The sequence below is a fragment of the Staurois parvus genome, unplaced genomic scaffold (assembly GCF_062004578.1).
Source record: "Staurois parvus isolate SC_StPar_1 unplaced genomic scaffold, SC_StPar_1.0 ptg000287l, whole genome shotgun sequence".
Classification (NCBI taxonomy): Eukaryota; Metazoa; Chordata; class Amphibia; order Anura; family Ranidae; genus Staurois; species Staurois parvus.
In genome coordinates this window covers 20614459-20640875 of record NW_028318083.1, presented here as the reverse complement: position 1 = coordinate 20640875, position 26417 = coordinate 20614459, and the positions used below count along the sequence as shown (strand labels likewise).

Sequence of the window (26417 nt, the reverse complement as noted above, 5' to 3'; positions counted from 1 at the left end):
CTTGATGGTGACCGTTTGTGGACTGCAGTCTTCAAGTCACTCCACAGATTTTCAATGGGGTTTAGGTCTAGGCTCTGACTAGACCATGCAAAGACATTCACCCATTTCTCATTCAATCACGGTGTAGTCATTTTTGCTGTGTGGTTTGGGTCATTGTCATGTTGGAATAACCTCCTTCCTACTGACAACTTCCTGGCAGAAGGCAGCAGATTTTCCTGTTTGATGGTATTTTGCCCCATCTATTTATCCTTCTGTCCTGACAAGTGCTCCAGTCCCTACTGCAGTAAAAAAAACACCTATAACAGGATATTATCATCTCCATGCTTTACTGTAGGAATGGTGTTATTTGTATGGTTAGCTGTATTGGATTTCTGCCAGACATATTGTTTAGTGTTGAGGCTAAATAATTCAATTTTAGTCTCATCTGACCATAACACCTTTTTTCCATGTGGCCTCAGAATCTTCAAGGTGGCAAAGCTCAGTCATGATTCCATGTGGCCTTTTTGTTGAGGTGTGGCATTTTTTTTGCAACCCTCCCATATAAGCCACATTTGTGATATTGTTTTCACATGCACACAATGACCATTCTATGTCATAAATTCCTGCAACTGCTTCAGAGTTGCTGTAGGCCCCTTGTAGCTTCTCGGATCAGTTTCCTCCTAGCTCTTTCATCCAGTTTGGATGTCCTGATCCAGGGAGAGTCTATGCTCTACCAAATACCTTCCACTTCTTGTGCTTCTAGGCATTGATAAAGCCTTTGAAAATGTTTTGTATCCATCTCCTGACTTGTGCCTGTCCACAACATCCGGGAGATCTTTTGACAGTGATTTGCCACCCATAGTTGATTGCTTGCTTCAGTTGCACTACCAGGGACTGAAATGCTCCAGAAAAGCTCTTTTCATGCTGAGCTCATCAAAATGACCACAAAGAATCACAATTGAAAGTAAAATGGCTTTGTGCGCCGTTAAGAAGGTGATTAGCTACACATGATTGAGTTTACAGGTCATTTCTAGGAGGGGGGTAATCCTTTTTCCTACTCCGTGATTCTGTTTTCGATTGTTTAAAATTTTTTTTTTACATGTTGGATGTTATAAATACAGCTGGATAAAACAAAAACTGTGTCTATCTTCATTTCAGGCTGCAAAGCAACAACATGCGATAATTTTAAAGGGGGGTGATTCTTTTCTATACCCACTGTACATAATAAAATTATATATATATATCTTATATTTTTTTTTTCTTTCTTTTTTTTTCCCTTTTTCTTATAGGAATTACTTGGATATATTGTATATTATACTCTGTGGCTTTTAATCAATATTTTAGCTGTCCACTCCCTATATCCCCCTTCTTGACACTATTCCAGAGCTTGCCCCCGAGATGCTTGGCAAGTAATGTTCCTGTTAAAAGTTGCATGTAAACAGTATACATGTATGCTGTTTATAATGTAGTATGTTCTTCTGCTTTTTTCCATACCCTGTTGGTGCTGCAATCATTCAGTCAACAGAAAACCTTCCACACATGTACTAATTATTATATGAACATATTAAAATGTTAATGAAGGCACTCACAAATTGAATTTATGAATTATGGAATTATAACTGTGAACACACTTTTTTTATTGTGTTAAGTATAATATGTAAATAAAAATTTAATTTTAAACATATCGCCTATTGTTGGATACCTTTAAGTCTTCTTCCCTATTCTTGCCTTTGGTTACTATTAATCTAAGATGTGGTATCCAGTACTAAACCAGCCCGTATTCTAGTTTATCATAATAATATGTATGCATACCGTATGTGGATATCATACGATATCTCAATTTACTGCTGTTATAAAATGTCCTGAATTTGAAATGCTGCTATTGCCATATTGTTGTCATATTACACTACAGGATATAAATCCTGTACTGCTGCAAACACTGATGTAGTCTGAAGCTGAAGTCTGAGGAGAGAAAGAAACAACATATACTGCAAGCTATGCACAGGCTGCTTCTGCCCCAGGTTTGTTCATCCCATAGCCAGCCAGCTATGGCAGAACGGAGAGCTGTACACATAGATAAGTTCAGTCAAAAGGAGACACGTTCAGGGCTCAGCTTCAACAACTCAATTCTTGCTTTCATTTTGACAGTTTAAAAACAATCTGAATCTCAAAAAATTGTTCCTGATTTCTGCACAAATCCCTTACTAATGTGATATGAGCTTCAAGTCATAATAATGAATAAAGCTAGCTAAAGTATAATTAAAGAATTGGCTGAGGCAGATAAACTCAGTGATGGCAAAGTGAAGGTTATTTCGTAACCACCTTCATAGCCATTAAAACCAAACTCATTCACTAGCTGCTGATTACATCTGTAAGGAGGTATTTTGCCTGTTCATGTGTACAAAAGATTTACATTTCATGTGTATTTCTGTGACCTCTTACTTTAGCCAACACCACAAAAGGACAAAACAGCATGTACATAATTAAAGTAGAGACAAGTAAAAAAGTAACTATAAAACACCAATATTCCACAGCACTCAGCCCTGTTAACGTAAAAAATAATGAAATGAAGACCTTGGTAATTACTTTCTCATGTATTCTCAAGCACTGAAAGCCATTTATATCAAAATATTAGAAACTGACATTAGGTTTATGTTGCTTTCTAATAGAGTGGAGTGTTGCGGTAATTTCTGATATTAATTGTGTCTCCCATTTTGCATCATTGTAGTTGGCTATAAACTGATTTTTCAATTGTGCAGTTTAGGCTGCATAAATATATAAAGTGTGCAGCAAAGTGTGGTGCATACTCATAAAATGAGAGCCAAAATACATGGCGCTATGTGGGTGTTGCCAGTAGGGATCACACTGTATGCAGGTATCTTTGCAATAGCGCACACCTTTCCCATAGATTTAAAAATATGCATACTTCACTCCCAGCACCCCAACCCATTATTGCCCCTCTTATCCACCTGCTCCTTTCCCCGGCCTTCAGTTTTCCATATTGTATTCATCTTCTCTACCTATAGCATTCCCTTTCTACTGACTTTCGCCTCCCTGTCCAGGATCCCCCACATACTACATTTCTCCTCCCTCTGCAGTATCTTGCCAGGGAGCATGCAGCGTGCCAGTCACAAGGTAGTCTTTTACTGACCTCATCACTGCTAACACCCCTAACCAGTGCCTGCCCAATCACTACATCGTCTAATACAATATTTATGTGCATACATTTTTTAGTTTGTGATATTGTTTTGGGTTTCAACAAGAATACAAAGGGTAGAATAGTCCAAATGTTAAGGAATAGATATCTGTAATAAAAAAAATAATACTCAATGCAGTCTCTCTCATTGCAACATATTTATTAACAGTATAATGAACCTGAAAAAAACAAAAACAAATTAAGATTATACAATAATATCATGTATCCATTTAAAGACACATGGATACCAGCTGTCACCTGCTGAATCACCTGCTGGCTGCACTGTGGTTCCCAGAGATGAAAGGTGTAGTTTTGGTTTCCACCAGCAGGTGTCTCCCAATAGCAAGCAGATCCCAGTAGCTAGTCACCAACTGATGCTGGCTGCTGGGAAAGTCATCCCTTGTATCTCCTGTATTATATATAGTTAGGTTGCTTGTTAGGTATTTTGTCACTTGGTTTACTGTTCACATATACTATATTTTCATCTTTGCTGTGTATTCTGTTTGCTGGTGTTGGTGGGTTTTTGCACCATTATTAATACATCTTATTTTATTCATCAACAGTCTGGTTTAAGTTTCCTTCAATACACCTACATCGAACTGGTCACTCCTGTTGGTGCAAGATATCAGCGCTCGTTATCCTAACACTAGCAGACTGTGAAAAATAAGTTTTCCTACCCGGATTGTCCTCAAATGAAAAGAAAAAAAAGTGTGTGCAAGGAGGGGGAAGGAGAGGAGCAGTGTATACCATACACCATAGCCCAGAGAATGAATAAAACTTTGTTTCTTTTAGCTCGGGAAAGAAACTAAAAAGAAATTTGTTTCCTTTAGCTCTGGGAAAGTGACAGATGATTTTCTGAGCTATAGTGAAGAAAAAACCCCCCCCGGCAATTGCATTTAAAAACTGGCACTGACATATAATGACAGCCAGTGAGGGAACCTCTCTATATACACTGCTCCCTCACTGTATACACTGCTCCTCTCCTGCCTTTCTCTGCCACCCCTGCCCTCCCCCTCACATCTGCAGTACACATAGTCCCCAGTATTGGCACCTGTATCGGCTAAATTTTTCCTATTGGCAAAATGCCGATAGAGCTTATTTCGGGCGATATGTTTCAGTAGCTGAAATTTTGGTGCATACTTACTTACAGCCTCATAGCTGTATATCTGCAGTGTAAGATCGAAGGTTCTACTGCCTCTGACTGCTGGTTTCAGTAAATGTGGAGTGATATTGGTGATATTGCTACTTTACTGCTCACTGTTTTCTTTGTTGAAGGCTCTGAAATGGGGAAGAAAATCCCTGCCTCTACAAAAATGGATGCCTTTGCACAGAGACACCATTCAGAACAAAGCATCATATTCTGTTATGGGTAAAAGAGCAAATGCATTGAGATTATAGGCAATACTGGTGACTGGTGTTTTTCCTTCTGCCTGTGCTTTTTAAAGCACAGCTTCCAGAGTTCAGTTCCTCTATATAGTGTCTATGTTATACAGACCAATGTGGGCAAATTTTTTCAGCCTGTCTCTATATTCTAGTTTGGGCATTATGGTTTGGGTCCTGGGTAGCTGATAATGTGCATCAGCATTTGTATGTGCATGTCTGCTTGAACATTTTTAAGTGCTGTTCTACCTAGTAACTGCACAGAATCGAAGTGAGTGAAGTTGGTTGGGGCCTTCATTGAGTTCTGCTTAGTTACATGACAGCCAGTAACATTCAGGGAATCGGGGTTTGGGGCTAACGGTACACAGAAACATGCAATCACTGGCTGCAGGAAGATCATGAAAAAGAAAAGCAACAGGATCAAATGTAATTCCTTGTATGCTGATTTCACTAGCACAGTGGCTAAGTGGTTAATACCTCCGCCTGTCAGCACTAGGGTCGTCGGTCAAATTCCATCCACGCACTACCTGCACAGTGTTTGCATGTTCTCCCTGTGCCTGCATGGGTTTCCTCCAAATACTCCAGTTTCCTCCAAATACTCCAGTTTCCTCCCACATTCCGAAGACATAGAAATAGGCCCTAACCTGTGTATGTATGACTGCGAGTTGGGGACATCGGATTGTAAGCTCCTTGAAGGCAGGAACTGATGTGAATGTACAATATGTGAAGCACTGCATAAACTGATGGCACTATAAAAGGACATGTAATAAACATACATTTCACCCAGGAAGTGCTCATCTCCCTGCAGTGCCTAAAGAGTAGTGCGCCAGTCATTGGCATAAAGCTTTAAAAAAAGAGTGACACAGGTAAGGCTATTTCCACTGAGAAAGTGTATTTAGTAGTGTTTGGTCGTTCCCAGGCCAAACATTTTTCAGTCTTCTCTGATCATGCCTGCATTGCACCCATAGGAACTTTTGAAGAGGTAATTGAAAATACACTGAGGAGCTCTAGTAGTGGCTGTGGTTTAAACATTTTATTGTATTTATCATTAACAAAAAACTCAGAATATGCTATAAACATTTCAACAATCTTTGACCGTTTTTAGTAAAAAAAAAAAATAATATTAATAAAGTAAACAACTTCATAGTTCTAGCTGTAGTCTTCAGTCTATTATTGTAGATGTCCAGGCAACTTCTGGTGACAAGTAGCAGAAAGTCTGGCTCATTCATCACATTTCCTGCTCAAAATGGGTCTACCCTTTTTCTTCAACATCAAGTGCCGATGATCCACACAATGATACTTTTGAAAAACACTTCCTACAAGCACAGCACAATTCCTGCCTTAAAAAATTATACCAAACACATAGCGAAGACAGGAAAAGTACAGACACGTCCTACAAGCACAGCCCAATTTCTTCCTGACTAACTCATATAAAACACATAGTAAGTATACACAGTAAAAATTACATCTAAAACACAGCAAAACCTCAGCCTATTTCAGTAGAACCTATAGTAATTATACACAGTAAAAATACAACTTGGCTATCTCATATAGAACACACAAGGGGGATATTAACTAAAACTAGATCACTCAGAATCTGATGTAGCTGTGCATGGTAGGTAATCAGTTTCTAACTTCAGCTTGTTCAATTAAGCTTTGACAATAAAACCTGGAAGCTGACTGAATTCTATGCAGAGCTGCATCAGATTTTTCACTCTTCAGTTTTAATAAATCTCCTCCACAATGTAACAAGTATATACAGTGAAAATACATCTTCTAAAAAACACAGCACAACTTCTGCCTATCACATAAAAAAAACACTTTGTAAGTGAACATAATAAGTGTACAGTGTATATAGTAAACGTACCAAGATAACTCCCTATAAGCACAGCCCAATTCTTGCCTGCCTAACTTATATAAAACACATAGTAAGTATATACAGTTGTGTTCAAAATAATAGCAGTCAGACATCACTAACCTGATCAATCACTGTTTTTGGTAGAAATGATATTTCTACATGGCAAATAATTTACTAGCAGGTATAGTAGAGTAATAGAAATCCAACAGACCCAACAGTCATGACATGCATGCTACTGATTCTGTGTAATTGAATCACTAATTGAAAGGGGCATGTTCAAAATAATAGCAGTGTGGAGTTCTATTAGTGAGGTCATTCATTCTTTGAAAAACAGGTGGCAATTATTGCCCTTATTTAAGGAAGAAAGGCAGCAAATGTTGTACATGCTAGTTACAGTGCATTTCTCTCTGAAATTCTGAGGAAAACAGGTTGTTCCAGACATTGTTCAGAAGAACAGCGTACCTTGATTAAAAAGTTGATTGGAGAGGGGAAAACATATAAAGAAGTGCAGAAAATGCTAGGCTGCTCAGCTAAAATGATCGCAAATGCTTTAAAATGGCAACCAAACCTGAAAGACGTGGAAGAAAGCGAAAAACTACCATTCGAATGGATAGAAGAATAGCCAAAATGGCAAGGACTCAGCCAACAATCAGCTCCAGGAAAATCAAAGAAGGTCTAAAGTTTCCTGTGAGTACTGTTACAATTAGAAGACGCCTATGTGAAGCCAAGCTATCTACAAGAAGCCCCCGCAAAGTCCCACCTAAAGAGAAATGGTGCAACATTTTGTGGACTGATGAAAGTAAGATTGTTCTTTTTGGGTCTAGTGGCCGGAGACAGTTTGTCAGACGACCCCCAAACACTGAATTCAAGCCACAGTACACTGTGAAGACAGTGAAGCATGGTTGCACAAGCATCATGATATGGGGATATTTCTCATACTACGGTGTTGGACCTATTTATCGCATACCAGGGATCATGGATCAGTTTGAATACATCAGAATACTTGAAGAGGTCATGCTGCCTTATGCTGAAGAGGAAATGCCCTTGAAACGGGTGTTCAAACAAGACAACGACCCCAAACACACCAGTAAATGTGAAACATCTTGGTTCCAGACCAACAAGATTGACGTTATGGAGTGGCCAGCCCAATTCCCGGATCTTAATCCAATAGAAAACTTGTGGGGTGACACCAAAAATGCAGTTTCTGAGGCAAAACCAAGAAATAGAGAAAAACTGTGGAATGTAGTCCAGTCATCCTGGGCTGGAATACCTGTTCACAGGTGCCAGAAGTTGGTTGACTCCATGCAACACAGATGTACAGCAGTTCTCAGAAACAGTGCTTATACAACTAAATATTCATTAAGTGATTCAAAGGAAAGCAAAATCTTCAAACATTTTTCAGTTTATATAGTGAATGTTTGAGTTTGTAAAGAAGAATACAAACACTGCTATATTTTTGAACCGTCTGATATTCACTTTTCTTCAATTGTTTTTAGAGGAACAACACAAATGTGATATATTTTTCTTCATGTTTTGATTTGGAATAGAATGTGTAGTGTTCCCAATGCATTTGTGTGTATGGAAATAAAAGCTATTAGAAGGATTTTGAGCTTTATTCACTTTTTTCAACACACTGCTATTATTTTGAACACAACTGTACAATAAATGTACATAGACACATTCTACAGACTTAGCTCAGCTATTGCCTATTTGCCTCCTATATGTAAAACACACAATAAAGCTGGCCATACACTAACAAATTTTTTTCATTCAGCCTGAGGGCTGAACAAAATGAATCTGACAGATACCTCCATTCAAACAGGTGGATAGTTGAATTCCTCCTGTTGGGCTAATGTATTCTGACAGTTGGGAGAACTGGCTGTCAATATACCCAAATAATGCCTGTAGAAGGTTGGCACCATTCCACCAACAAATGTTGGTCTGGCCCCTTTGACAAAAGTCTACTGAGTAAACCAAGGGGCCACTTGTTTGCCAGTTTATGCATTCACTGTGTTTTACAAGGTGGATGAGGCAGCACCAGTTTTAGGCATAATGTTTTCAAGTGATATTTTTCCTGACCTGTATATTCTCCTTTTAAGATGGTTGGTCAGGATTATTTTTGCTTGCCTGTTGAGGTGCCTCTCAGTAGGTAGTGATCTAAAGCAGAACTGTGGTCTCCAATGAACACAGGAAAAGGATTTTACAACAAGTTCTAAAAAGCCTATTTTTTAAGTAGGGCATTTGTATTTCAGACAATATCACAAAGCAGTATTTTAGCCATCTTATAATTTCCATGTACCAGCTGATTTAGCATTTCATTAGGGTATGAGCCCACAAACAGTGGGTATAGAAAAGAATCACCCCCTTTTAAAGTAATCACCTTCTGTTGCTTTGCAGCCCAAAATAAAGACAGACATTGTTTTTGTTTTATCCAGCTGTTTTTGTTTTATCCAGGTTTATTTACTTAACTTATAATATCCAAGTGAAATAAAGAACACCAACAAGTCAGGAAAAAAAATAAAACAAAATCACCCATTGTGTCACTATTTTGTTGAACCGCCTTTTGCTTTATTTACAGCCTTTAGCCTGTTGGGATATGTCTCTACAAACTTTGCACATCTAGACTTTGCAATATTTGTCCACTCTTCTTGGCAGAACTGGTTTTGCAAAAGCGTTTGACACCATTCCCCACACATGGCTAACGTGGAAGGTAAAGTCTACAGGCTTGGAAAAATCCGTATGTAAATGGATAGAAAACTGGCTAAAAGATCATATTCAGAGAGTAGTGGTTAATGATTCATACTCTGAATGGTTTAGGGTTGTCAGTGGTGTACCCCAAGGTTCAGTGTTGGGACCCTTACTTATTAATATATTTATAAACAATATAGGGTCTGGGATTATAAATCCCATTTCAGTCTTTGCAGATGACACCAAGCTGTGCAGTGAAATAACGTCCTTACAGGATGTCTCCAATTTACAAGCCGACCTCAATGCACTGTTTAATTGGATAACTATGTGGCAAATGAGGTTTAATGTTGATAAATGTAAGGTTATGCACTTGGGGGCTAAGAATATGTATGCATCATACATACTGGGGGGGTACAACTGGGGGAATCAATGGTGGAGAAGGATCTGGGGGTTCTGGTAGATCATAAGCTTAATAATGACATGCAATGCCAAGCTGCGGTTTCTAAAGCGAGCAAAATCCTTTCTTGTATTAAGAGGTATAGACTCCAGAGAGAGGTACATCATTTTAAAAAGGGTGTTTTTTTAAAAAAACTTGTGAGCCACTACTTCCGTTTGACAAGGTGCGTCAGCACAAAAAACACTTACTCAATGTGTATAAATAAAATTACAAACAATAGTGCCGCGCTCCTAAAACTATTATAACATGTAATAAAACAATTATCTTTCAAAAAAATATACATTAGTGATAAAGTCCTTTGTGTTAGCGTGAAACAAATTATATCCGAATAATAAGTGACCATTGCAATAAATAAAAAAAAAAAAAATTGATCAGTATAAACGTGACAAATTCAAAAATGAACAAATCTTTATTCCAAGTGACTTCTTATTATGATCTCAATATGCGCTCGCCTCCTTTGATGCCTCCTAAAAGGCCAAAACCGCTTTTGTTCACCTTTTGGAACTGTGGATCATATATTGCATCTCAGCAATAGTGGTGAGTATCTCCCAATTGCTGCTGGAAACGTGACTCTTCTCTCCTATTCATACCACCGCAGGAATCCCTTGCTCAATCTCCTCCCAAGAATATTCCTCAGTATAAAGGAGACATAAACATAGGGTCTTATCCTTACATAAAAGACCTTTATTATGTGCCCAACAAGCATTTTGTTTAAAATTATCCACGATCCCTTACTGCCAGCGTGTCTGCCGTTCAGCGTATGTGCCTGCTTTCCTTGGGTGTCGGGTGACGTCAAGACTCCTCCCTTACGCGTTACGCTGCAGATGACGCAGCTTCATCAGGGGGATATGATTCAATCATTTTTCTGTAATGGATTGCAGCTCACCTGAAGGCTCCGTGTACAGTTTGTTTCTATGCACCACAACTAACAGGTGCCCACACAGTGGAATGCCTGCATTTTACCATAAGGGTCAGTTGATTGTTTGTTTCAGTTGCACTACCAGGGACTGAAATGCTCCATGAAAGCTCTTTTAATGCTGAACTTATCAAAATCACCACAGCTGATCAGCTCAGTGAGTCAAATGGCTTTGTGTGCTATTGAGAAGGTGATTAGCTACACCTGATTGAGTTTACAAGTCATTTTTAGGAGCGGGTGATGCTTTGTCCACTCAGTGATTCTGTTTTTCATTTTTTTTTATTTTTCTCTGACATGTTGGTGTTATATCTTGCATTTGGATGTTATAAGTTGAGTAAATACAGCTGGATAAAACAAAAACTGTGTCTGTCTTCATGTCAGGTCTGCAAAGCAACAAAATGTGATTATTTTAACCGCTTGCCAACCTCGCTATAGCCAAAAGACAGCTACAGCATGGTTGTCCAGTTCTGGGAGGGTGTCCATGGACGTCCTCCCAGAACACGCCCCCTGGCTATCACAGTGGCCTTTTACCACGTTATCAGCTGTGTCCAATGACACAGCAGATCACAAAGTAAATACAGATGCCAGTGATGAAAGTACTGCCGATAACCGGCAAATGTAACAGAGGACAACTGCACTGATTATCAGTGCCGCCCAGCAGTGCCACTCACCAGTGCCCAGCAGTGCCACCCATCAGTGCCCAGCAGAGTCACCCATCAATGCCCATCAGTTTCACCCAGCAGTACTGCCTGTAAGTGCTATCAGTCAGTGCCGCCTATCAGTGCCCACCAGTGCCACCTATCAGTGCCCATCAATACTGCATATCGTTGCATGATCAGTGCCTCCTTATCAGTGCAGCCTATCAGTGCTGCCTATCATTGCACATCAGTGCTGCCTATCAGTGCAGCCTCATCAACGAACATCAGTGAAGGAGAAAAATTACCTGTTTGCAAAATTGTATAATAGAAAGAAAACTTTTTTTTTTCACATTTCTTACACATTTTTGTTTATAGTGCAAAAAATAAAAAAACCCAGTGGTGATTAAATACCACCAAAAGAAAGCTCTATTTGTGTGAAAAAAATTATATACATTTCATATGGGTACAATGTTGCATGATCGCACAATTGTCATTCAAAGTGCAACAGCACTAAAGCTGAAAATTGGCCTGCGCAGGAAGGAGGGGAAAGTGCCCGGTAGGCAAGTGGTTAAAGGGGGGGTGATTCTTTTCGTTACCCACTGTATTATAACACATTGCAAGAGAAATTACTGCAAATACTTTGGAAACCTGTCCATGTTCCCTGTAGCTTTCCTTGGGATCTGAGTTAGGATAGTTGCCAGTGAGCCACAGGGATGGGGCATACTGCATAACAACTTAAATCATTTTAAAGCTATCGCATGGCTGTAAACTGCTGCATAGCATGGGAGATAAGGATTAGTCACCATATACTAAATGTGTAACTTTAACAGATTGTAAATATAATGTACTGTCATGAAAAATAAGTATCAGAGGTTTAGTATTACCTAACATTGGAGACAATACACTGCTGTCTTCTCCTCCAGAGTTTAAGAAGACATCTAGTGCTTCCTGGTCAGACATGTCCATTAGATCCATTTGCTCCAGCATGTCTACATTGACTTCCATGGAGGACATACTTCCAATAGGTTCTATATCAAAAATAAGGACAACTTGTTGAGATGCTCAAGATTATGGTGCACAAATAAAAGGCTCCTGGGTCAGATATGTAAATGTACTCACAGTTGGCTGCTGTTTTTTCAAATACAATTCAAATAAAATGATACATAATTAAAGATTACCTTTAAAGAAAACTGAAGATCAAATTGATCAGTGGATAATGGATTAAAGTGGTAACAGACTGCAAAGTGGTCCCACCCATACCAAGCCTCTATATTGTTCATTTAACATGCTGGGCATCTTCCCTGACCAATAAGTGGTGAAGCTCAGGGGGCTACAAAGTCAATATTTTCACATAATGTTAACTGCCTTCATCTTTGAATTTACTAGTCATTCTGATATGTAGTTTCCATTGAAGGTAACCACAGCTTATACATTTATACTAATATGCTCAGTCTGAAACATTCAGATTTGTGACAAGTTTACTTCATATGGCATTGCTGCGAGGGATAACAACTAATCACTGAGATTAGTGTAGCAGTGTATTACATAAATCATCATAGATCACTTGTTACCAGGTTTTGAATTAAGGGGACACTGAAATATATTTTGAGGCATATGATGGTTCCACAACCTGTAGCTGTATTTGCTACATTAGCTCACACATATATGAATAAGGTTCATCAATATTTAATTAAAAGCAATGATTACTTTGAAGTGTAGATGAGTAAAATCTGCTCTCCCACCCACCAGGTTGTCCTCAACACAGCTGGCAATACAAATTATATACGTTTAATGCAAACACACTGCTTGGTCTGCCTATGGCTAGACAGTAGTTACAAGTCTTGCCTCTGGCAAACTCTGCAGCTTGTGCAATGTGAACTTTATACGCTATGACAGTACCTGCTGCCTATGAACAGGGTACTTCTTGGTGGAGAGCACACAGAACCTGGAACCTGTAAAAAATATTCACCCTTGGGCAGGTCTGATAGCGTGTCTGGTATCATTCTTAGTGTTACTGATAGCGGGACTTGTGGGAAGAGGTGGTTCACACTTAAAAAAATAAGACTTTGGCCTAATATTAACCATTTTAGTGTTACTTACAATTGTCTAAACTGCTGTAAAAAAATTAAATCTGGCTGCTATAGGAATCTCTTTTTCTTAAACCACCCCAGCTGTGAGAAATCAGGAGGATTAGGTCACTTGCCTCTTCTCTCTGATATCTGTAGGTATCCGGTAGACAGGTACTGCTCCATGTCCTGCTGGAAAGCCTCTTCAAAGAACTTCTGGCGTTCCTTTAGCTTCATCTGCTGGGCATATTCCATATCCAGGACTCGCTGTGCATGTTCTGCATCCAACTCAGCTAGAAGAATTACAATGATCCTGAATGAATGTGGTGTCTGAGCAATCATAAAAACAACATCTAGAAATCATACAGGGAAAAAACAACTGATCATTGGGATCTGTCTGACTGATTACATAATGGTTAGGTCCATATTAGGCGATAAAGATTATGATAAGCTTTAGATCAGGAGGAGAAGGAAGTCCTTTATCATTTCTCTGTAACTACCAATCAGTGTAATCACATGATTGGGTCAGCACTCGCTGGATTGTGAAGTGTATATTGAAGCTTCAGAATAACCAGCATCACAAAAGGGGTATAAAACAACAGAAATACAGCTTTTCAGCTTTGCTCAGTGACCTGATACATTTCCTTCTTGCCTGCCTGGTTTCAGGCCAGCTGAATGCAAGCTTCTAATTTAAATGTACTAGCCAGGCACCAGCAGTAACCTGTGGATTTAATTTTATGCTAATCTCTTCTGGCAGTGAAGTCATCATAGATCGCTTGGTCAAAGCAACCTCTATTGAGCATACAACTGAAAGAATCCAGCACTGCACATAGATTTCAGGCTTCATTTAATAACATTATGCAAAGTGTAGTAACCAATACGCCAACTTTCTTCGGTCTGAATAAAGGAAATGCTACCAGATGATGTCATCACAAGTTAAGAATTTCTCTGTGTGCGTCTCGTCTCTGTGTATATATACTGTATATGCAAACGCCTATAGGCATGTACATAGTACCTAAATCTCCTAAAGGCATCTTGCCAAAACTAGGCTGCTGCAGTACTTTGTTATACATCCTGAACAGGGACAATAAATTCAGTTCACTAAAGGTTCTGTTGCAACAATCACCTTAATTTACGGCATGCACGTCAGATTATTGATTTTGGCAGTATTTGATATGTAAAAATCAATTCCAAACATTATTTCACAAGTTATTGCTGCTTAATATACCACAAGCTTATGGCAGACGAAAGGGTGTGGTTCTATGAGGTTACTATTGTGGAGATCAGAGTCTCAAGTGAAGATAAAACAAAGAGAGAAATTAAGAGATAACATGTATTAATGGAAACAAAGGATTTCAGTGATAAAAAAAAATTTAAAACTGTACACTTATGCAGTATTTATGCAAGTGAGCAGTTATTTTTTGTACTGTGGTAAATGAGGGAACTTAATTATAATTCAAGCAGCTTAAAAATCAATGCAGTACTTGACGAAGAATTAATACAACATCCAAGTCGTATACAAGTCATTTTGACAAACTGATGACATTACTCACCCCAAAGCCGGGGTCAGGCAGCAGTGCTTGGTAAGTTCTATTCCCCTAATTACCGATTCTTAGTCCCCAAACAGCACCAAAGGGATCAGACAACATCTGGAGGAAGATAAGTGTCTCCAGTGGCAGTTGAGGAAAATGTGAGCCTGTGTCACACATCCCCTTAGCAGAACACACAGCAGGAAATGAGCGATGTGGGCATACACATTTGACACCCCTGATGTTATGTATCTTCATGTTGCTTGCACAAAGGAAGCACACAGTAACAGACAAAGAATGAAGTGTGCTGATAAGAACATGACCAGTAGCATGTACCATAGCCATCATTCTCAGCATAGTCCCATGACAGTCACCCAGGAATGTTCGTCTCAAAAATAACAGCATTAAAAAACCCACAATCCATAAAATGAAGAAGCCTCACAAGAATGCATATAACTGAATACTTACTACACAGATGATATATTTATATTGCACCAATATTTAAAGTGGTTGTAAACTTCAGACATTAAATCTGAACAAAGCACACGTCTTTAGTGTTTACTTGCCTATCTCCAAAGCACTTAATTTCCCTCTGCTGCCTAGTTCCTCTTCTATGAGCATGAGTCACTTGTAACAAGTTTTCCTGACACCAAGAGCTAAAAAGGTGACAGAGGAGGGACCTCCAGCTGATTGACAGCCTCAGCTCTGTTCCTGTGTGCTGTGAGGAGAAGGGTGTGTCCCTTCCCTCCAATCAGCTCTCAGAGCTCTTGTACAGTGTGTAACTGCATATCCCTGCCCCTGCTTTGAGAGTTTATGAAGAATGCTTTTCATCTTTGAGATTTACAAGGATCTGAAGAACAGATGGTTGCAAATAAACAGGGACAACTTATGTAGGATGATTTGTTTCATCTCTGTGTATCACCTGAGACCAGTCACTTCAAGGCTTTACAAACATTTTGATATAAGTCACAAAGCTGTATGACTTTGTCTTCTAAGTCTAAAAAGAGTAAGCACTTATTCAGTTGCAAAAACTCTGTCCAGCAGCAATGTGGTCACCTAAATGTGCAGTCTTAGGCCTGTTGCACATGAGAGTAAAAAATGGAGAGTTTTTTACTGATGTGAAATGAGAGGCATTGTTGTCTATGGGACATTGCACACAGCAACAGAGTAAAGATCAGTGATACAGCATTGAGTACAGAGCAGTAAAACAAAAATAGAAAATGTTTCATTTGAGTGCAGTAATTTACTCACGTGTTTACTCTAGAACATGTGACATGTATGTACAAGGGACCACAATACTGGCAATGAAGAAGAATCTTACCTGTCTTTACTCATCTATATGCTTATAAACCTTTACTCGCCTATACTCAACATTACTCAGGTCTTTACACACAGTTATTGGCCCCTTGCACATGGGCATCACAAATTCCTGAGTAAACATCAGAAAATTATGATGCCTGTGTGCAAAGGGCCTTACTAGTAGGGTAAACTTGGTACTGTAGATTTTGAGGTCTTTATAAAACCAGACCATGCTGCCCAGTTGCTGTCTTCAAACAATTTCCATCCAAAGATATCAAAGAGGCCAAGAATCATTTTGAAAAGGCCAGAATGGTGTCTATGCGATGAAGACTCTATCCAAAACTTCATCTTTTGGTTTGCTGCAGTAGTTGGCAAAAACTGTGAATTCTGTCAGCCACAGGAGCACCATAGAAATTAGGGATGCACCGATACCCTTTTTCGATCGGAGAGTAGGAGTATCAATACTTTTAGTCAAGTACTCACTGATATTGAGTACTGATACTTTGCGGAGTGATTTGGGTCCATACAAAATGTATGGACGGATTGGACGCAAATCGCACTGGAAAGAATAGCATGTGATTTGAACAGGAATGCAGTGTGATTCCTGGCCAAATCCCATGTTGTTTCCCCACCGCGCCTGTGTGAACCAAGACTTGTCAAAGCCTGAGTTCACACAGGAGCGGTGCGGGAAACCTTGCACCAAACCCATGATGCCACAGAAGGAAAAGCCAATTTAGAGGTGTGAGGATTTGAAATCCCTGCAACTTTCTCTCTGTTCCACAGGGATGACAGTACGGGCTAGATGGCTTGTGATTGGTCAGCGCCGTCATGATGCTAACCAGTCAGAAGCTGTCTAGCCTGTACTGTCATCCCTGCAAGAAGAGAAAGGAGCAGGGATTTCAAATCCCCAGACTTGTGAAGCAGCTTTCTCTCCTCTCCTTGCAGGGATGACAGTCTAGACCATACAGTCATCTCTGCGGAGAGAGAGAAAGCAGCAGGGATGTCAGATCCCCAGACCTGTGAATCGGCTTTTCCTTCTGTGACAGCATGGGATCAGTGCAGGGAGGTTTCCTGCACCGTTCCTGTATGAACTCAGGATATGACAAGCATGGCTTCACACCGGAGCAGTGGGAAAACCGCATGTGAATTGGCCAGGAATCGCACTGCATTCATGTTCAAATCACATGCTATTCTTTGCAGTGCAATTTGAGTCCATACATTTTGTATAGGTTTTGGGAGCATTTTTACAAGTACTCGTGAAAATATTTGGTGTTGCCATTGATACCGGTATCTCTGCATCCCTAATAGAAATATAAGCCATTGTGTGATACTTTTTGGTCTCAACCACGTAGACTTTGAAATATATCCACTTTGGGCTTTGGTGGAGATGGCCTTAAAAACCTCAGCACTTGACTGCTGTTGCAAGTTTCTTCTGGGCTTAACAATCACCTTTTCCTGTCATTGCACTTTTTAATGTATTAAAAACATTGGACCGTTATGCTAGATATTGTATTGGAAAATGTGGATGTGTTCACAGTTTGAAATTTATTTTGATGAGATTGCTATATCTGTATAAAAGGAGGTAATTTCTCTAGAATCTTTCTTCCAGAAAAATAACGTGTATGTACATTTCAGTATATTGTTTATAACCAATATTGGTGGACATTGTCAGTTCTGCTGCACAGCAAGACAGGAAAAGTAAGGCCCCATGCACACTGGGCATTTGCCTAGTTCTTCTAACGGATCTGCAAACTTGTTTAGGTATGTGAAGCACTTGGACGTTCATTCATTTAATTGGTTAAAAAATACTTTATTATGGCCATTGAAATGAATGAGCACTCAATCACTTGACGCACTTACCACTTAAATGCATTTAAATGTGTTCATCGTTCTGCCAAAACACTGCTACTCCTGAACACACTGGCAGTGTAAACACCTATGTGCCCCCATGGAGTGGCGCTTAGAAGCATAAGTAAAAAAAAAAAAAAAAAAGAAAACAAAAAAAAGTCAAACACTTGAAAAACATTCGTTTTTGAGCTGCAGTGTGCAAGAGGCCTTGTGATTTATTAATCAGCTTAATATATAAATGCCTTCCAGACTCATCAATATAAAGAATGGCTCAACTGCTTCCTAATCTCTTAGATTGTAAGCTCCAAGGAGCAGGGCCCTCCTAACCCTGTTGTATTGAACTGTATTGTTGCTGTATTGTCTTCCTTTATTTTGTAAAGCTCTGACAAAACTGTTGGTGCTATATAAATCCTGTATAATAATAATAATAATAGTAATAATAATTGTGTGTGTCTTAAGAGAAATACTGTAGGTCTCTGATGTTTGCAACACTACTTCAATAAAGCTGAATATTGCAGACACAGACTCCAAATATACAGAAAACCTACTAGAATGTGCTTGTTGAATTTCCCTCACTATATTATGGCCACCTCTTTCCTTTGAATTAAAAATGTTGAGAGCCTGAGTTGTATGCAGCACTATGCCGAGTCACTAACAGGAAAGAGAGCCAGTGTCATCAAACAGAATTTCTATTCACTAAATTACAGATCTCTGCAAGCACCACTCCAGACAAATGAAGCCTACCGAGGTCCCTATTAAACTAAATAAATATAAATATGTTCTCCTGTGAAAAGACAGAATAGCTGTACTAGTGACTGCCATGGTAATTCACCCTCTAGTAGAAGTACTTTCCTCAATAAGCAATCCTATGCTATAATTCCTGTTAAACTGTGAATGTAAATTTCACAGGAAAACAGGAATGTTTAAGCAACACATCCTAGATGTCAGTGGGCAGTGTGAACCAAAAAAATGAAAATAACCATACATAAAATATAAAAAGATGATCTGTACATAGTGAAGCAGAACTTAACTATAAAAACAGAGTTCATTCCACTTTACACTCCCCCCTCCCCAAGCAGAATTGCAGAAAATGTTTTGGTTGTCTTTATTTTTAGTTTTTACTCCCCTCACCCTTACTTATATTTATCTGCAAGGAAGCTGCAGGATTGGTACTTAAGAGTGGCCAGGGGGTGGTCCGGAGAGTGGAAGATGGTTCTGGTGCACCATTGGAGCTGGCTGCCTGCACCTGAAAGAGGCAGCCAGTTGAGGGGGCCCAAGATGGTGGCACAAGCTTGAACAGCAGATAGTGATGGGACAATGCTGGATTTGCTGTGTGGGTAAGTATGTGTTTTGAAGAGCACTACAAATAAGTTGTGCTAAAAACATGAGACGTGGAGGACATTGAGTACCACTTTGAATTTATCACTGGTGAAATCAACAATGATTGGCTTCACATGGGTGTTACCACATTGCAATGGTAAGAAGAGGCCCTTATACTTTCTAATCCTCCAGCCTGTAACAAATATGAAGATCAGGAGTATTTGCTAACTGCTTGCTTCAGAATCAATGAACCAGAGATAGCCAGGCATCTAGCATATTTAGAAGCAGATTAACATAGGTTGTCTTTCCGCCTTCTTTAACATGCATGCTTTCCAATGCAAACAAATATAAGGAATTCAAACCAAACTGCAAATATAAATCACAGGTCAAAATGGTCTTCTGTAAAACAAACTTTATGGGCTCATTTACTCCAGATATGCTGAGCAAAGGAAAAAAAAGTGTTCCTTTGAGGACAGTTTATCTCACTGTGTTGAGGTGTGTATTGTGCGTATTGTGCATGCAGTACTTTTTTTCCTTAGGCATATTGGGTTCTGTTGCAAACTATCGTAATGCCACTGTTTGAATAGTGACTCCCAGTGCATCTGCACTGTTTACTCCCAGTGCTCAGCACCATGCGATCAGTGTGACTTGGTGGTGTGAACTCCAGGCAAACATCTGAATACACAGATGAAATATACCTGCCAACGTTTCTGTAATTCTGTCTACCCAATTCTGAGAATTACATAGCACAGCCCTGTCTTGCAAGGCAGAAGACCCAATTTTGCTGCAGTTAAAGCAGAGCCAAACCCATCTCAAAACAGTTAGGCTTCATTCACACCAGCATACTTATTTATACATCTCTATGAAGGGCCGACTTTGCCTGCATGGAGTTCAAGGTGTTCCATACTGGGATGCAGCTGCTGAACGGACACAGACGCTGGTCCTAATCTGACAGCCGTGCACGAGCGAGTCCCTAAAGGCAGACAGTGTGCGTTCAGGGATAAACACCCACACAGCTGTGAAAACGGGACCAGTGTCTGTGTCCATTCAGCCACTGCATCCCAAATAACATGAATGGGACTGCCTGCACGTAGATGCACAGAACATCTGTGCATTCTGTGTGCGCAAAGGCGGCCCTTCACACGGATGTATGCACAAGTATGCCTTGTGTGAATGAGGCCTTACATTCAAGACATGCTGTGAGTGATAACTGTCACTGTTGCTTATGTGCTGAACCAAACTGTCAATCCATCAAATGGCTGCTGATCACATGTGTAGCGCCATGGCAACTACTGATGAAACAGAGGCTAAGATGGCAGCTTTCTTGGCTGCCAGGCAGAGGAGGTTTAAGGTCTGGCTTAAGAAACAAATACAGGTGAATAGTGAAAGCAGAACCAGAAGATTGAAGAGTTCATGTCTCTGTCACTCTGCTCTCCACTCCTATCAGCATGTTCTTTGTACTGATTGGCTCCTTGTTTCAATCCCCCCCCCCCGTTTGAATTCCATTGTACAAGGACTGCAAAAGGCTGATACCAAGTGAAATTAAGGTACATAAACTGCCTGCATTTGAAAAAAATAAATACATTTAAAGACATATTAATGATTAGAGAACTAAATCCTTTTGTGTTGTTTATATCTCCCTGGAATTTAGCTATAGAAAAGTACTGTACTTTGTATGTTCAACACATCAATACAAAAATGTGAACATTTTACAGATCAGTGATAATTTCATGACTTTTGCTTGTTTCGTTAAATCAATTTCATCTTCTAGTCTGCTCAGTGTTTTTTGATATACGGCGTGACCCACATTGCTAATGCCCTGACATCCTTCCACAGAACTGCCTGTGGTCTTTAGACAATGCAAATCACTTGTCACTGTAATTCAGTGTTAGGGGCCACAATGTCAAGTTATAAGCCACAGTCATAGAAAAAGAAAAAAGGAAATTTCCCTTCTAGCCAAGCAGAACACTTATCCTTGCAGCAAAGAGAGTCATACAGTATGGTAACAGAATGTGCTGAGTGCCATTTTCTGTCAACCTCTTTCTCATTCCAAATATAAACCTAACATTTCCTTTCAAAGTTAACCTTTCCAATAGTAGTGGTATTGTTTCCTTCTGCCCTGGGTGAGCAGCTTCCTTCAAACAGAGAAGATGATGGAGCCATCAGCTTTGAGACACTGGCACTTATAACACAATGGTGCAGTAGCATCATAGTTATACTATACATTACAAAAGGCATACATCTTAAAGCAAACCACTGCTGACAACCGACTATACAGACCGGAGTGAACTGAAGATGAACTAATAAGATCAAGCTGAAACTTCCTCTGTAAGGAAACTTATACCGGGAAAACATGTAGCCTGCCATTGCTAAACTCTCCTTATACAAATACCAGCCGCCTGATATCACGTCATTTCAATCATTTCTTGGTCACTGACCTACAGCAAGTATACAAATCAGCATTGTGACCTGCCTCATGCCACATCAGCACCATGTTTGTTCTGGACAAGTGACTAAAACTAGCCATACAGGTTTTGTCTCCTCTTGTTCAGCCCCATCCGCATTGTTAATTTCCATTGCTGGCTATTGTATTCAAGCAGCCACCTTGTCCATAGCTGCCTGAATACCCAAATAATGACTGTATCTTATAGGATTTGGTTGCCCTTTGGCCAACAATTTTCTATCCGGTTCAGCTGATTATCAAATTGGCTTTTTCAAGTTAGGTGGCATCGTCAGAGCCACCCACAGCTTAAATTTGGGCCAATTAAACAGGATTTAAGTATGGCCAGCTTAAAGTGGCCATAGACGGTTTGAATCTCAGCCGGTTTAGAATCTATTCATGTATGGGTAAACTGAATAAATCCAAGTTGATAGATTGATCAACAACAAGCCTGCTGGATTTTACATGCGATTATCGCTAGCGGCTCCTGCCAGGAGAACACCGACTGTGTTGATGGGGGAATCAAGCAAACCACGGGTTGCAGGAAAGAAATTTGCACCGTCTATGGCTTGTACTGTGTTCAAAGATAACCAGTCAGAATACATTTTCAGACAGTGGTAAACAATGGAAGTTTTTATGCTATCTCAATGCTGACAACTCTGGCTCCTTGGAATTCTGGGCGTATGTGCTGGGAAATCTTGTCCTTAACCAATGCAATACTGGGCAATTTTACCCCTCCCTGCCCAGGCCATTTTTCACGTTTCAGCGCTCTCACACTTTGAATGACAATTGCGCGGTCATACAACACTGTACCCAAACTAAAATTTTATCATTTTCTTCACACAACTAGAGCTTTCTTTTGGTGGTATTTAATCATCGCCGGGGTTTTTATTTTTTGCTAAATTACCAAAAAAATACAGAAAATTTTGACAAAAAACCCACGTTTTTCTTTGTTTCTGTTAGAAAAGTTTGCAAATAAATAATTGTTCTTCATAAATTTAGGCCGAGATGTATTCTACTACATGTCTTTGGTGAAAATAACTCAAATTAGGATGTATTTTTTAGTTTGTAGGAAAGTTATAGAGTTCACAAACTATGGTATAGATCTGAATATTGATCAATCCTGACAGCCAATCTAATTTCTTGAGGTCCAAGAATTTCAGAACAGTACAGATATCCCCCAAATGACTCCTTTTTGCAGAGTAGACAGTCCGACGTACTTCATAAGAGGCATGTCGAGTTTTTTGAAGTTGTATTTTTTTTGTCATAATTTTTCGGAAAATGAAAAAATAAAAAAAATAATTTTCACCATTTCTTTTTTTACATACTGTCACCAGTGCAGTACAGCGTCATCATATAACTGACATGGCAGTGATCAAGGACACTGACTGGTGACAGTATGAAAAAGAAAATATATATATTTTTTTTATTTTTTTATTATTTTAAATTTTTTATAATATTTTTTTCTTTTTTTTAAGATTTTTTTTCATATTTCACTATGTCCAAAGTAGTACAATGTTACCATAGTAACATTGTACTACTTTGGGGAAGTGATCAGTTTTTTTTTTGTTTTTTGTTTTTTTTTTTTACACAATTTGCTTATAGCAAAGAATTACTTTGCTATACGCAAGCATTTACCTGAATGATATCGATTCATTCAGGGTTTTTTTTTTTTTTTTGCTTAGCTGTGACATGTGCATGTGATTAGCTGTGACCATTCACAGTACACACTAGTATACAATGTATGGCATGAATGAAGCCATCCATTGTATGCAACTGTCATGTGACCTGCTGTGATTGGTCACAGCAGGTCACATGGTACCGGCAACGGGGGCCGGTACTTAGATCTGTCATCGGCCGTGTCCGAGGTACACGGCCGGTGACTGCACATGTGCGGGAGGACGCCATATGGCAGCCTCCCGGAAAGCTAGTACATTTTTCAGGACGGCATACGGCTATTGGCCGGGCATCAAATGGTTAAAAATAAAAGAACTGATCTTTAAGGAAGAATTTAATAACAAAAATGCATATATGTAATCCACCACCATTCTGAACACCCCTGTGATGATTTTTTAATGTAATCCTAAAAGTAATTTTAGAAGTCTGCATGAACAGATTCCTGACTTGTCATAAAATAAAGGAACAGACTAATGTAAAAATAAATGACCTTCAGTTCTTTGTCTTTCAGTGATCACTAACTCAGACTGCTCATTGTAACAAGGTTAGAGGTTGCAGCAGGGGGCTGAGCTGTGGGACATTTGTTGACAAAGGAAATAACATAACGGCTAGTGTGCAGGCACCAAGAGATAAAAGACTGTGCCATCTAATAGCCAGCCTCATAATTTGAAAAGTAATTGTTGCAGTATTGCTGCTATAGGACGGACAGTAAGGGGTTAAAGATGAACTTAGATACCATTTATCTTCATTGTGTATAAAATAATATTAAAAATATATTCTATACAAGGAGTATAAATATCTGAATCTGTCTGCAGAGTGAATCGATTCAGCATTTGATTCAGAACTTGCAGAAAAGTTTACCATTTGCTCCGGCCAGGATTCACTAGAAGTGGCAATTTGATTCACCAAATAAATTGTTTAATGAAATGGTAAAGTAATCCAAAGCAATCTCTCTTCCCCAACAGTGACCCTGGACACGACTGTTTTCCAGTGGGATCCAACAGATAGTGATTTTAAGACTGCTGGACCTAAAGGGACAAGAAGCCCTGTCCGATATGATGTCTACCCTATTAGGTGCTATCCTAGCCACTGCTGGCTGGGCCTGCCACACAACTTGCATGTTAGAGAAAATAATGGGGTCCACTGCACTAAGTGCCCGGTCATACCGGTGCGATTTCAGGTGCGGATTGTGAATTGAACTTGCCCCTGAAATCACATCTAATGAATGTGAATGTCTTAACATTTGCGATTTGCTGCAGCGCAATTTCTAAAGTAGTTCTTGCGTTACTTTTTCTGCAGTTTTGCTGTGATTTCACATACGTAGAATATAATGGAAATCGCACAGCCATCTAAGAAATCGTTGAAAATCTTCACAAGTAGCAATAAAGTCTTCAGAAATCGCACCTGAAATCGAGCTGAAATTGCACACAAATCTCACGATTTTAACTTGCAGCGGTGTGACCGGTGACTAAATCACCAATGGAGCTGTGCCTTACATATATAGAACTGATACTGGCCTCCTCTAATTCCACATGGGTGTTCACTGTAGGATGAAAGGTGTCACTGTAAGACTGTTCTATTGCTTTGCATTGGGCTGCTGGTCAACAGTTTGAATATGTCTACAGGAAAATGATGCAGCCACTCTCCGACCACAGTCTAAGATCAGATTGATGACCAAACTGTATTGCTTAAAGTGGTTCTAATGGCTAAAAGTTTTTTACCTTCATGCATTCTATGCATGAAGGTAAATAATCTTCTGTGTGCAGCAGGCCCCCTAATACTCCCCCTCTCGATCCAGCGAAGTGTACTGAAGTCTCGGCTATCCCGGGACTCCCTCTCCTCATTGGATAAGACAGAAGCAGGAGCCAGTGGCTCCCACTGCTGTCAATCACAGCCAGTGAGCCAATGAGAAGAGAGAGAGGGGGCAGGACCGAGCCGTGGCGGCAAGCTGCTTGCTGTGAGTGAATCCGACAGCTGGGAGGGGCCGAGAACGTCAGCGGGGGACCCAAAAAGAGGAGGATCCAGGCTGCTCTGTGCAAAACCACTGCACACAGCAGGTAAGTATAGACATGTTTTTTATTTTTTCTTTAAAAAAATAATCCTTTAGAATCACTTTAACTTCAGTAGAGAAAAGCAAGATCTCAAACCTGTCCTTGCTGTCTGACACGGGCAGTAGGTCACAGGACTGGCTGACTATAATCCTTTGGTGGGTAAAACAGTTCATGGACTATGTTGTAAGTATTTGTATTTTAACTGTGTTAGCTTTTTACCTGGATTTCAGTTTTACCTGTTTTCAATTTTGGACAGCTCAGACCGCTTAATCTTAATTTCTGCAATCCATAAGAACATAATGAAAATGGTGTTTGCAACATAAGATCGATATTCACCCTGTATATCAAAAATTACGGGCAATATTTGGGCAGCCTAGGATGGCGGCTAATGACTAATTTCAAATACAAAAATCAATCTACGTGCTATATGGTGTTTAAAAAAATACTTTGCTGTAGAAATAGCAAATAACCAAACCACAGGAAAAATTTCCTTTCAGCACCAACTGTTCACTACCAAAATATAATATGTTTATTGGAAGACAAAAGCAAATGCAATTTGAATCAGACTAAATACATTTGGGCCAATATAAGAGAATGCATAAAACAAGGAGCAGAGTTTGCCAAAACTAGAGCATACAATATCTGGAGCAGCTGTGCATGGCAACCAACTAGCTTCTCTCTTTCAGTTTCAAAACTTAACTGAACAAGCTGTAGCTAGAAGCTGATTGGTTACTATGCACAGCTGCTTCAGATTTATTAAAACACGGAGCAGAAAAATTCCCCTCTGTGTTTTTGCAACAAGGGACTATTTTTGGAATAGATATACAAAGGAAGGTAGGCATTGCTTTTACTATTGCTATTACTTACAATTACTGAAACTCCCCCTGAATTATTTAGAACATAATATTCCAATTCATCACAATCAAATATTCTTCGAATGCAAACAAAAAAAACTAAATTTGTGACAAAACACACTGGGGCTGACAATTACTATACAAATGCTGACTTTTACCGAGACCTGGATTTCCCATCAAGGAATAGGAAATTTAAATGAGTGGCCAACCGCAGAGTATGT

The 26417-nt window shown here is 39.5% G+C and overlaps 1 protein-coding gene across 2 annotated transcripts in view; it reads right to left on the bottom strand.

The window, feature by feature from the left end:
• Positions 1-26417, bottom strand: part of DTNBP1 (dystrobrevin binding protein 1) — a 179409-nt gene that overhangs the window by 6974 nt on the left and 146018 nt on the right. Inside the window, exons 8-10 of one of the 2 annotated variants that reach the window (XM_089682294.1) lie at positions 13316-13471; positions 11997-12140; positions 5574-5871 (exon numbers count right to left, since the gene is read on the bottom strand). In XM_089682294.1, the coding sequence (XP_089538420.1) occupies positions 5777-5871; positions 11997-12140; positions 13316-13471 (395 nt within the window). In that variant the 3' untranslated portion in view covers positions 5574-5776. Of the gene's footprint in view, positions 1-5573; positions 5872-11996; positions 12141-13315; positions 13472-26417 lie in introns of those variants that run through there. The other variant, XM_089682293.1, reaches the window with a different exon arrangement.